The sequence below is a fragment of the Acipenser ruthenus genome, chromosome 44, assembly GCF_902713425.1.
Source record: "Acipenser ruthenus chromosome 44, fAciRut3.2 maternal haplotype, whole genome shotgun sequence".
In the NCBI taxonomy this organism is placed as follows: Eukaryota; Metazoa; Chordata; class Actinopteri; order Acipenseriformes; family Acipenseridae; genus Acipenser; species Acipenser ruthenus.
In genome coordinates, this window is record NC_081232.1 from 8,596,045 (window position 1) to 8,610,000 (window position 13,956).

The 13,956-nt window shown below is 44.8% G+C and overlaps 1 protein-coding gene across 5 annotated transcripts in view; it reads right to left on the reverse strand.

The window, feature by feature from the left end:
- The window catches only part of eif3c (eukaryotic translation initiation factor 3, subunit C), a 64,547-nt gene that overhangs the window by 19,625 nt on the left and 30,966 nt on the right, over positions 1–13,956 (reverse strand). For 4 of the 5 annotated variants that reach the window (XM_059012285.1, XM_059012284.1, XM_059012283.1 and 1 more), the window contains 6 exons: positions 11,150–11,374; positions 9,738–9,929; positions 2,895–3,066; positions 1,843–2,002; positions 949–1,014; positions 485–572 (listed from right to left, as the gene is read on the reverse strand). In XM_059012285.1, coding sequence (XP_058868268.1) covers positions 485–572; positions 949–1,014; positions 1,843–2,002; positions 2,895–3,066; positions 9,738–9,929; positions 11,150–11,374 — 903 coding nt within the window. The remainder of the gene's footprint in view (positions 1–484; positions 573–948; positions 1,015–1,842; positions 2,003–2,894; positions 3,067–9,737; positions 9,930–11,149; positions 11,375–13,956) is intronic. The other variant, XM_059012287.1, reaches the window with a different exon arrangement.

The following is a 13,956-nucleotide window of genomic DNA, read 5'->3' on the forward strand; positions in this document are numbered from 1 at the left end:
AAATGGATTTGGAGAAATAAAGAAAAAAGGGAGACTGAAAAAGTGAAGGAATGATAAACAAATTGCAGGGATGGGAATCAGACTCCCGCTGCACAGCAGTGTGATCCAGTCCTGGTTTCACCGGGAGTTTAATAATGACACACCTGAACTTGTTACCTAGACACACTGGGGTCTGATCAAGCTGGTAGTAAAACCTGGAATGGGTCACACTGCTGTACAATAGGAGTCTGATTCCCATCCCTGCGATAATAATGCTGGTTATCATCACAGGGATGGGAATCAGACTCCCGTTGCACAGCAGTGTGATCCAGTCCTGGTTTCACTAGGAGTTTAATAATGACACACCTGAGCTTGTTACCTAGACACGCTGGGGGCTGCTCAAGCTGGTAGTAAAACCTGGAATGGGTCACACTGCTGTGCAATAGGAGTCTGATTCCCATTCCTGTGATAATAAAAGAAACAATGGAACAAACGAACGCTTTACCATGAGCTCCTCGCTGATGATCATCTTGCTGATGATGCTGTGGACCGTGTGCAGCTCCAGCATGAACATCTCAGACAGCATCCGCATACTGGAGAGACATGGAGACAAAGGGGACAGAGAGAGAGAGAGAGAGAGAGAGAGAGAGAGAGAGACGGACAGGGAAACAAAGGGGACAGAGAAAGACAGACAGGGAGACATGAGGACAGAGAGCGAGAGAGAGCGAGCGAACGAGAGCGAGAGAGAGAGAGAGAGCGAGAGAGCAAGAGAGAGAGAGAGAGCGAGAGAGACAGTCAATAAAATTAAGCCTGTCTGACATCCGTCCCCCATCACCACGGCTGTGCATTCAGAACAGAGCTAGCAGTGTGATAACATCGATGGCCATGACATATATGATCAGCACGTACGTGTGTGTGTGTGTGTGTGTGTGTCAGTGTGTGTGTGTGTCAGTGTGTGTCTGAGCTCACCTGATTGAGTCGTAGACGCTGCTGTAGGTGAACAGGTAAGTACGTAGAGATTCCTCTTGGATTTTCCTGCAGAGAGGAAATAAATAAAAAAAAAATTACAAAAAAAAAAATTCAAATCTCTTACATGACTAGCATGTATCCCCAGCATCTACCTCCCTCCACTCTCCTCCCACAGAGGGAAGGAGACACTTCTTCACACGGAGAGAGTGGGGAGGGGGGTGGAACGGCGTTCCAAGCCACGCGGTTGGTGCTGAATCACTGGGATCCTTTAAGACCCGATTTGACAAAGTTCTGAGATCAATCAGCTGCTGTGCAATAGGAGTCTTACTCCAATCCCTGCAATAATAATGCTGGTTATCATCACAGGGATGGAAATAAGACTCCCGTTGCACAGCAGTTTGATCCAGTCCTGGTTTCACTAGGAGTTTAATAATCAGACACACCTGAGCTTGTTAGCTAGACACACTGGGGTCTGATCAAGCTGGTAGTAAAACCTGGAATGGGTGACACTGCTGTGCAATAGGAGTCTGATTCCCATCCCTGCTCTGTGTATTTATTATTATTATTATTTTTTTTATTATTATTATTATTATTATTATTATTATTATTATTATTATTATTATTATTATTATTATTATTATTATTATTATTATTATTAATTTCTCAGCAGACACCTTTATCCAGGGCGACTTACAGTTGTTACAAGATATCACATTATTTTTACATACAATTACCCATTTATACAGTTGGGTTTTTACTGGAGCAATCTAGGTAAAGTACCTTGCTCAAGGGTACAGCAGCAGTGTCCCCCACCTGGGACTGAACCCACAACCCTCCGGTCAAGAGTCCAGATCCCTAACCACTGCTCCACACTGCTTGCCCGGTCTCTCTCACCTGACCAGCATCTCCGTGACTCTCTGCGACTCTGGGAAGAGGTCCCACACTTTGCTGTTCATCTTCTCGTTGATGATGTAGGCGTGGCAGGTCTTCCAGTCTCCCATCTTCATGGCCTTTGAAGCAGCGACCACGTGCTCCCGCATGCTCTCGGGAGGGCCTGAGGGGGAAAGGAGAGAGGAAGGGAGGGGAAAGGAGGAAAATAAAAGAGAGGACGGAAGGGATAGTTAGCTGCTAGGATGTTTCCAGCATGTTTATCATTAAGGGGTGAATGATGTTAATTAAATCGCACGCTATTTCAATTTGGCCTGTGGTTAATGCCCCCCCTCTTACCCAGCAGTGGCCCTCTCTCTCTCTCTCCATCCTCCCTTTCCATCCCTCCCTCTCACCCACTACTGGCTGGCTGCCTCACCGCCCCCTCCCCTTCCCCCTCTCTCTCACTCAGCAGTGTCTCCCTCACTCCTCTCCCTCTCTACCCCTCCCCTCCCTCTCCCCCAGCAGTGTCTGTCTCTCCCCCTCCCCTCTCCCCCTCTCTCTTACCCAGCAGTGTCTCTCCACCTCCCCTCTCCCCCTCTCTCTTACCCAACAGTGTCTGTCTCTCCACCTCCCCTCTCCCCCTCTCTTACCCAGCAGTGTGTCTCTCCACCTCCCCTCTCCCCCTCTCTCTTACCCAGCAGTGTCTGTCTCTCCACCTCCCCTCTCCCCCTCTCTCTTACCCAGCAGTGTCTGTCTCTCCACCTCCCCTCTCCCCCTCTCTCTTACCCAGCAGTGTCTGTCTCTCCACCTCCCCTCTCCCCCTCTCTTACCCAGCAGTGTGTCTCTCCACCTCCCCTCTCTTACCCAGCAGTGTGTCTCTCCACCTCCCCTCTCTTACCCAGCAGTGTCTGTCTCTCCACCTCCCCTCTCCCCCTCTCTCTTACCCAGCAGTGGGTCTCTCCACCTCCCCTCTCCCCCTCTCTCTTACCCAGCAGTGTGTCTCTCCACCTCCCCTCTCCCCCTCTCTCTTACCCAGCAGTGTGTCTCTCCACCTCCCCTCTCCCCCTCTCTCTTACCCAGCAGTGGCTGCCTCTCTCCCACTCTGAGCTGGTGGTGGAACTGCTTGCTGATCATTCTCCTGCGCGCGTCAAACTCGTGGGCCGCCATGTAGGGAATCTCCAGCAGCATCGCGGAGACCAGATACACACACTCCAGCAGCTCCAGATTGATGTGCATGTGGAAGGGGACCTGAGAGAGGAAACACAGAATATAAAACCCTGCGCAGAACTACACACCTACCCAACACAGAGTCTATATAACACTGATATAAAACCCTGCCCAGAACGACACACCTACCCAACACAGAGTCTATATAACACTGATCTAAAACCCTGCGCAGAACGACACACCTACCCAACACAGAGTCTATATAACACTGATCTAAAACCCTGCGCAGAACGACACACCTACCCAACACAGAGTCTATATAACACTGATATAAAACCCTGCGCAGAACGACACACCTACCCAACACAGAGTCTATATAACACTGATATAAAACCCTGCGCAGAACTACACACCTACCCAACACAGAGTCTATATAACACTGATATAAAACCCTGCGCAGAACTACACACCTACCCAGCACAGAGTCTATATAACACTGATATAAAACCCTGGACAGAACTACACACCTACCCAACACAGAGTCTATGTAACATTGATCTAAAACCCTGCGCAGAAATACACACCTACCCAACACAGAGTCTATATAACACTGATCTAAAACCCTGCGCAGAACTACACACCTACCCAACACAGAGTCTATATAACACTGATCTAAAACCCTGCGCAGAACTACACACCTACCCAACACAGAGTCTATATAACACTGATCTAAAACCCTGCGCAGAACAACACACCTACCCAACACAGAGTCTATATAACACTGATCTAAAACCCTGCGCAGAACAACACACCTACCCAACACAGAGTCTATATAACACTGATCTAAAACCCTGCGCAGAACTACACACCTACCCAACACAGAGTCTATATAACACTGATATAAAACCCTGCGCAGAACTACACGCCTACCCAACACAAGAGTCTATATAACACTGATATAAAACCCTGCGCAGAACTACACTCCTACCCAACACAGAGTCTATATAACACTGATCTAAAACCCTGCGCAGAACTACACACCTACCCAACAGAGTCTATCTAACACTGATATAAAACCCTGCGCAGAACTACACTCCGACCCAACACAGAGTCTATATAACACTGATCTAAAACCCTGCGCAGAACAACACACCTACACAACACAGAGTCTATATAACACTGATCTAAAACCCTGCGCAGAACTACACACCTACCCAACACAGAGTCTATATAACACTGATATAAAACCCTGCGCAGAACTACACGCCTACCCAACACAGAGTCTATATAACACTGATATAAAACCCTGCGCAGAACTACACACCTACCCAACACAGAGTCTATATAACACTGATATAAAACCCTGCGCAGAACTACACTCCTACCCAACACAGAGTCTATATAACACTGATCTAAAACCCTGCGCAGAACTACACTCCTACCCAACACAGAGTCTATATAACACTGATCTAAAACCCTGCGCAGAACAACACACCTACCCAACACAGAGTCTATATAACACTGATATAAAACCCTGCACAGAACTACACACCTACCCAACACAGAGTCTATATAACACTGATCTAAAACCCTGCGCAGAACGACACACCTACCCAACACAGAGTCTATATAACAATGATCTAAAACCCTGCGCAGAACGACACACCTACCCAACACAGAGTCTATATACCACTGATATAAAACCCTGCACAGAACTACATACCTACCCAACACAGAGTCTATATAACACTGATATAAAACCCTGCACAGAACTACACACCTACCCAACACAGAGTCTATATAACACTGATCTAAAACCCTGCGCAGAACGACACACCTACACAACACAGAGTCTATATAACACTGATCTAAAACCCTGCGCAGAACGACACACCTACCCAACACAGAGTCTATATACCACTGATATAAAACCCGGCACAGAACTACACACCTACCCAACACAGAGTCTATATAACACTGATATAAAACCCTGCACAGAACTACACACCTACCCAACACAGAGTCTGTATAACACCGATATAAAACCCTGCGCAGAACTACACACCTACCCAACACAGAGTCTATATAACACTGATATAAAACCCTGCGCAGAACGACACACCTACCCAACACAGAGTCTATATAACACTGATATAAAACCCTGCGCAGAACGACACACCTACCCAACACAGAGTCTATACAACACTGATATAAAACCCTGCGCAGAACTACACACCTACCCAACACAGAGTCTATATAACACTGATATGAAACCCTGCGCAGAATTACACACCTACCCAACACAGAGTCTATATAACACTGATATAAAACCCTGCGCAGAACGACACACCTACCCAACACAGAGTCTATACAACACTGATATAAAACCCTGCGCAGAACGACACACCTACCCAACACAGAGTCTATACAACACTGATATAAAACCCTGCGCAGAACTACACACCTACCCAACACAGAGTCTATATAACACTGATCTAAAACCCTGCGCAGAACGACACACCTACCCAACACAGAGTCTATATAACACTGATATAAAACCCTGCGCAGAACTACACACCTACCCGACACAGAGTCTATATAACACGGATATAAAACCCTGCTCAGAACTACACACCTACCCAACACAGAGTCTATATAACACTGATATAAAACCCTGCGCAGAACTACACACCTACCCAACACAGAGTCTATATAACACCGATATAAAACCCTGCGCAGAACTACACACCTACCCAACACAGAGTCTATATAACACCGATATAAAACCCTGCGCAGAACTACACACCTAACCAACACAGAGTCTATATAACACTGATATAAAACCCTGCGCAGAACTACACACCTACCCAGCACAGAGTCTATATAACACTGATATAAAACCCTGGACAGAACTACACACCTACCCAACACAGAGTCTATATAACATTGATCTAAAACCCTGCGCAGAACTACACACCTACCCAACACAGAGTCTATATAACACTGATCTAAAACCCTGCGCAGAACTACACACCTACCCAACACAGAGTCTATATAACACTGATCTAAAACCCTGCGCAGAACTACACACCTACCCAACACAGAGTCTATATAACACTGATCTAAAACCCTGCCCAGAACAACACACCTACCCAACACAGAGTCTATATAACACTGATCTAAAACCCTGCGCAGAACAACACACCTACCCAACACAGAGTCTATATAACACTGATCTAAAACCCTGCGCAGAACTACACACCTACCCAACACAGAGTCTATATAACACTGATCTAAAACCCTGCGCAGAACTACACACCTACCCAACACAGAGTCTATATAACACTGATCTAAAACCCTGCGCAGAACGACACACCTACCCAACACAGAGTCTATATAACACTGATATAAAACCCTGCGCAGAACTACACACCTACCCGACACAGAGTCTATATAACACGGATATAAAACCCTGCTCAGAACTACACACCTACCCAACACAGAGTCTATATAACACTGATATAAAACCCTGCGCAGAACTACACACCTACCCAACACAGAGTCTATATAACACCGATATAAAACCCTGCGCAGAACTACACACCTACCCAACACAGAGTCTATATAACACCGATATAAAACCCTGCGCAGAACTACACACCTAACCAACACAGAGTCTATATAACACTGATATAAAACCCTGCGCAGAACTACACACCTACCCAGCACAGAGTCTATATAACACTGATATAAAACCCTGGACAGAACTACACACCTACCCAACACAGAGTCTATATAACATTGATCTAAAACCCTGCGCAGAACTACACACCTACCCAACACAGAGTCTATATAACACTGATCTAAAACCCTGCGCAGAACTACACACCTACCCAACACAGAGTCTATATAACACTGATCTAAAACCCTGCGCAGAACTACACACCTACCCAACACAGAGTCTATATAACACTGATCTAAAACCCTGCCCAGAACAACACACCTACCCAACACAGAGTCTATATAACACTGATCTAAAACCCTGCGCAGAACAACACACCTACCCAACACAGAGTCTATATAACACTGATCTAAAACCCTGCGCAGAACTACACACCTACCCAACACAGAGTCTATATAACACTGATCTAAAACCCTGCGCAGAACTACACGCCTACCCAACACAGAGTCTATATAACACTGATATAAAACCCTGCGCAGAACTACACTCCTACCCAACACAGAGTCTATATAACACTGATCTAAAACCCTGCGCAGAACTACACACCTACCCAACAGAGTCTATCTAACACTGATATAAAACCCTGCGCAGAACTACACTCCTACCCAACACAGAGTCTATATAACACTGATCTAAAACCCTGCGCAGAACAACACACCTACCCAACACAGAGTCTATATAACACTGATCTAAAACCCTGCGCAGAACTACACACCTACCCAACACAGAGTCTATATAACACTGATATAAAACCCTGCGCAGAACTACACGCCTACCCAACACAGAGTCTATATAACACTGATATAAAACCCTGCGCAGAACTACACACCTACCCAACACAGAGTCTATATAACACTGATATAAAACCCTGCGCAGAACTACACTCCTACCCAACACAGAGTCTATATAACACTGATATAAAACCCTGCGCAGAACTACACACCTACCCAACACAGAGTCTATATAACACTGATATAAAACCCTGCGCAGAACTACACTCCTACCCAACACAGAGTCTATATAACACTGATCTAAAACCCTGCGCAGAACAACACACCTACCCAACACAGAGTCTATATAACACTGATATAAAACCCTGCACAGAACTACACACCTACCCAACACAGAGTCTATATAACACTGATCTAAAACCCTGCGCAGAACGACACACCTACCCAACACAGAGTCTATATAACAATGATCTAAAACCCTGCGCAGAACGACACACCTACCCAACACAGAGTCTATATAACACTGATATAAAACCCTGCGCAGAACTACACTCCTACCCAACACAGAGTCTATATAACACTGATCTAAAACCCTGCGCAGAACGACACACCTACCCAACACAGAGTCTATATAACACTGATATAAAACCCTGCGCAGAACTACACACCTACCCAACACAGAGTCTATATAACACTGATCTAAAACCCTGCGCAGAACGACACACCTACCCAACACAGAGTCTATATAACACTGATCTAAAACCCTGCGCAGAACGACACACCTACCCAACAGAGTCTATATACCACTGATATAAAACCCTGCACAGAACTACATACCTACCCAACACAGTCTATATAACACCGATATAAAACCCTGCGCAGAACTACACTCCTACCCAACACAGAGTCTATATAACACTGATCTAAAACCCTGCGCAGAACGACACACCTACCCAACACAGAGTCTATATAACACTGATATAAAACCCTGCACAGAACTACACACCTACCCAACACAGAGTCTGTATAACACCGATATAAAACCCTGCGCAGAACTACACACCTACCCAACACAGAGTCTATATAACACTGATCTAAAACCCTGCGCAGAACGACACACCTACCCAACACAGAGTCTATATAACACTGATATAAAACCCTGCACAGAACTACACACCTACCCAACACAGAGTCTGTATAACACCGATATAAAACCCTGCGCAGAACTACACACCTACCCAACACAGAGTCTATATAACACTGATATAAAACCCTGCGCAGAACGACACACCTACCCAACACAGAGTCTATATAACACTGATATAAAACCCTGCGCAGAACTACACACCTACCCAACACAGAGTCTATATAACACTGATATAAAACCCTGCGCAGAATTACACACCTACCCAACACAGAGTCTATATAACACTGATATAAAACCCTGCGCAGAACGACACACCTACCCAACACAGAGTCTATATAACACTGATATAAAACCCTGCGCAGAACGACACACCTACCCAACACAGAGTCTATACAACACTGATATAAAACCCTGCGCAGAACTACACACCTACCCAACACAGAGTCTATATAACACTGATCTAAAACCCTGCGCAGAACGACACACCTACCCAACACAGAGTCTATATAACACTGATATAAAACCCTGCGCAGAACTACACACCTACCCGACACAGAGTCTATATAACACGGATATAAAACCCTGCTCAGAACTACACACCTACCCAACACAGAGTCTATATAACACTGATATAAAACCCTGCGCAGAACTACACACCTACCCAACACAGAGTCTATATAACACTGATATAAAACCCTGCGCAGAACTACACACCTACCCAACACAGAGTCTATATAACACCGATATAAAACCCTGCGCAGAACTACACACCTAACCAACACAGAGTCTATATAACACTGATATAAAACCCTGCGCAGAACTACACACCTACCCAACATGGTGTCTATATAAAGTTGTAATCGAGTAATCCATTCCCTCTGCCTCCTCTTTTCTTCCGGGTTTCTCTCCTGCATGTTCGTCATCCTTCTCTCCTCTCACATCTCCTCTTCTCCTGCATGTTCCTCATCAGCAGCCCTTATCTCACACTCTCCTCCCCTGTATCTCTCTCTCTCTCCTCTACCTGTCTCCTCTTCTCTATCTTCTCTTGCTCCGGGTTCCTCTCCTGCATGTTCCTCATCAGCAGCCCTTATCTCACACTCTCCTCCCCTGTATCTCTCTCTCTCTCCTCTACCTGTCTCCTCTTCTCTATCTTCTCTTGCTCCGGGTTCCTCTCCTGCATGTTCCTCATCAGCAGCCCCTGCCCCAGCAGCTCCTTGGCTCGGCCGCTGGACTGGATGTCCAGCAATGCATTGTGGGCATCCTTGATCATGCCCTGCCTGAACGCACAGATACCCAGCTGCACCATGGTGCGATTGTACAGGATCTGTGGAGAGAGAGAGAGCGAGCGAGAGCGGGAGAGGGAGAGGGAGAGGGAGAGAGAGAGAGAGAGAGAGAGAGAGAGAGAGAGAGAGAGAGAGAGAGAGAGAGAGAGAGAGAGAGAGGAGAAAAAAGAAAGGAGACAGGGGAGAGAGGAGAGGGGGTTGAGAGAGGAGAGAGAAAGAGAGAGAGAGGGAAGGAGAGAAAGAGAAAGGGGGAAAGAAGAGAGAGGGAGAGAGAGCAGTATTGATTAGCGATTATTGGTTTTTTATTATTTACTAGTGATTACTGGTCATATATTACACACACACACACACCAAGTCAATTTATGATGGCCTTACCCACTAACTAACACAGAGAGTAAAATGTATTTTGAGGGGATGAAGTCATGAGTAATCTCGATAAATACCGTACAATCTTTGACGGTACCATTTTAACTAATGTTACTTTGAGCTGCTGCACAGCCACGCTTGTGTTCTACATGGTTCTTTATCGGCTCAGCGCATTGTTTCAAGGCATCACACATTACTTTACTTCTATTTTAACATTAAATTCTTAAACTCAGCGAACATGTTAAAACTTCAATATAAAGCCATACAGATAAATAAGGAAATGCATTAATAAAAGTTACAAAAACAGTTTGCTTAATATCATAGGCACTTTTTTTTTAGTGGTTGCCTCAGACGACGGTTCCATTTGGATTTGTAGCTGGACTGGGGCGTTTGAACCTGTGTAGCTTGGGATTTCTCATCCTTACCGTGACTGGCTGCAGGGCTAGCCAGAGATTGGATAATGTCGGGTTGGTTTTTTGTTGTGTACAGTTTCCTAGGAATTTAAGACATTGCATTCTGTTAATGGAGACTTTAGGGGAGGCTGACGAGCTGTGCATCAAAATTGCTATGCATATTTCAGATTTTTTAATGTGTAAAAAAACGGCACATATTCAGCTTATCTGGACCACTGACTGTGTGTATCTCTCTAGTCTGTATTTACCTGCACAGGTGTGTGGCTATTCTCCAATTATCTGTACAGGTGTGTGTAACTCTCTCTAGTCTGTATTTACCTGCACAGGTGTGTGGCTATTCTCCAATTACCTGTACAGGTGTGTGTAACTCTCTCTAGTCTGTATTTACCTGTATAGGAGTGTCTCTCGTTACCTGCACAGGTGTGTGTCTATTCTCCAATTACCTGTACAGGTGTGTGTAACTCTCTCTAGTCTGTATTTACCTGCACAGGTGGGTCAGCGTGCTGGATGTTGTCCTGCAGGTGGCTCATCAGCATCAGGTCCCGGGCCTGGTACCAGCGGTTGTGGAGCGCGTGGTGGTAGATGTGACAGAGGATGGCGCAGGTTCTGATCCGGTCGGTCCGGTCCTTGGAGTAGATGAACTTGCAGAGCCGGTCCATCAGAACAGCGCTGTCCTCCCCCTCGCTCTCAGCCTGGTCCTGCTCCGACTGGACTCCAGAGGAGGGAGGGAGGGAAGAACAGATTCTAAGTGTCGGGTGTCTCCCTTCAAAATGTCCTGGGGGGCCCTTATTCCACTCCAGGCATGTTTAACAGCTAAAATTAGATCGCTAACGACTTCAGGGTTTGGATGGAGGTTTAATTGGTTCAATTAAAACAGGGTTTGAAACAAAGACCTGGAGTGGAAGGACGAACTTTGGACAGCCCCCGCTTTAATGTGTGTTTCTAAGTGTCGGGTGTCTCTCTCTCTAATCGTGCGGAGAGTGTGTTTCGTTCTCTTGCACTCTTTGTATGACAGACTCTCCCTCCTCCCTCCTTCCTCTCCCTGTACCTCAGTTTTATATAAATTAAGCTGTGGGGTGTCGGGCGTCTCTTACAAAGTGCATTTCATTCTGTTGCACCCTTTGATGCGTCGCACGAAGTGCGCAAGAGAAAACACGCTCTGAACCTGATTACAGGGAGAGACCCGACACTTAGAAACAGATTTCAAAAAGTCATCCGACATTGCAATTTTCCCTTTCCTGTCCAATGTCGGACCCTGTCCGACCATCAAAAAGACGAATAAAACAGGTCTAGTCGTTTTTTCTCTGGAAAAAGCAGAGAAAACCATTCAATGGCCGAGTGAGACCGATAGGAGCCGAGAGAAGCCGAAAAAAAAGGGGCGTATCTCATGAATACTGATAGACCCGACACCACAGAGATAACACGGACATAAACAAACAAGATAGCTGCTTCCGCATCCAGCGCTCAAAGAACATCACAGACATTTGCAGAGCTTTTTGAGATGTTATAGTAATAAAATAATGACTTGGATCGCATTATTGAGGAGTCTGGTGATAAAACGAGTGATCAGGAGATGATTTATTTATCGGTATGCACGACTATGAAGAGGTATGTGAAAAATACAGTGAACGAGGAGCGGGGCTGGAGATGCAGTACTGAGTGTCCTGTTGATATGCAGAGCCTTTTAAACCTGTTTTACTGTGAAAAAAAATACTTTTAAACAGCGCGTCTAAAATAAACTGCGTGTGTGAAAATAATTTGGACCCGAAGTGCCTGAGACGCGCTGAATAAATGGACCGCAAAGGGTTAAAGACGTGTAACTCAAACTTACGTGGGTGAAAAATAACAGTAACTGAGGCAAGGGCAAGTTGTAAAAAAAAACTTCCCACTAGATAAAAACTAAAATCTACAAGAAACCCGCCAGATCCCCCAAATCACAGAAACAAAAAGCACTGATTGAGAATGATTCAGCTGGGAAGGTGTGTGACTGAGATGTAATCAATCAATTGTAGGATATAATTAGAATTTCAACTATGGCCAAAAGTGTTGCATCACACTCTATATAGAAATCAACTAATTTTCCTTCATGAAGTCCAATGAAAGCTGCTGAATAATGTTCCCTTGTTAACATATTGAATTCCACACCCTCTATATAGAATGAACTCACTCAGCTTCATAGAGTCCAATGAAAGCTGCTGAATAATGTTCCCTTGTTAACATATTGAATTCCACACCCTCTATATAGAATGAACTCCCTCAGCTTCATAGAGTCCAATGAAAGCTGCTGAATAATGTTCCCTTGTTAACATATTGAATTACACACCCTCTATATAGAATGAACTCCCTCAGCTTCATAGAGTCCAATGAAAGCTGCTGAATAATGTTCCCTTGTTAACATATTGAATTCCACACCCTCTATATAGAATGAACTCCCTCAGCTTCATAGAGTCCAATGAAAGCTGCTGAATAATGTTCCCTTGTTAACATATTGAATTCCACACCCTCTATATAGAATGAACTCCCTCAGCTTCATAGAGTCCAATGAAAGCTGCTGAATAATGTTCCCTTGTTAACATATTGAATTCCACACCCTCTATATAGAATGAACTCCCTCAGCTTCATAGAGTCCAATGAAAGCTGCTGAATAATGTTCCCTTGTTAACATATTGAACTCCGCACCCTCTATATAGAATGAACTCACTCAGCTTCATAGAGTCCAATGAAAGCTGCTGAATAATGTTCCCTTGTTAACATATTGAATTACACACCCTCTATATAGAATGAACTCACTCAGCTTCATAGAGTCCAATGAAAGCTGCTGAATAATGTTCCCTTGTTAACATATTGAATTCCACACCCTCTATATAGAATGAACTCCCTCAGCTTCATAGAGTCCAATGAAAGCTGCTGAATAATGTTCCCTTGTTAACATATTGAACTCCGCACCCTCTATATAGAATGAACTCACTCAGCTTCATAGAGTCCAATGAAAGCTGCTGAATAATGTTCCCTTGTTAACATATTGAATTACACACCCTCTATATAGAATGAACTCACTCAGCTTCATAGAGTCCAATGAAAGCTGCTGAATAATGTTCCCTTGTTAACATATTGAATTACACACCCTCTATATAGAATGAACTCCCTCAGCTTCATAGAGTCCAATGAAAGCTGCTGAATAATGTTCCCTTGTTAACATATTGAATTCCACCCCCTCTATATAGAATGAACTGATTCAGCTTCATAGAGTCCAATGAAAGCTGCTGAATAATGTTCCCTTGTTAACATA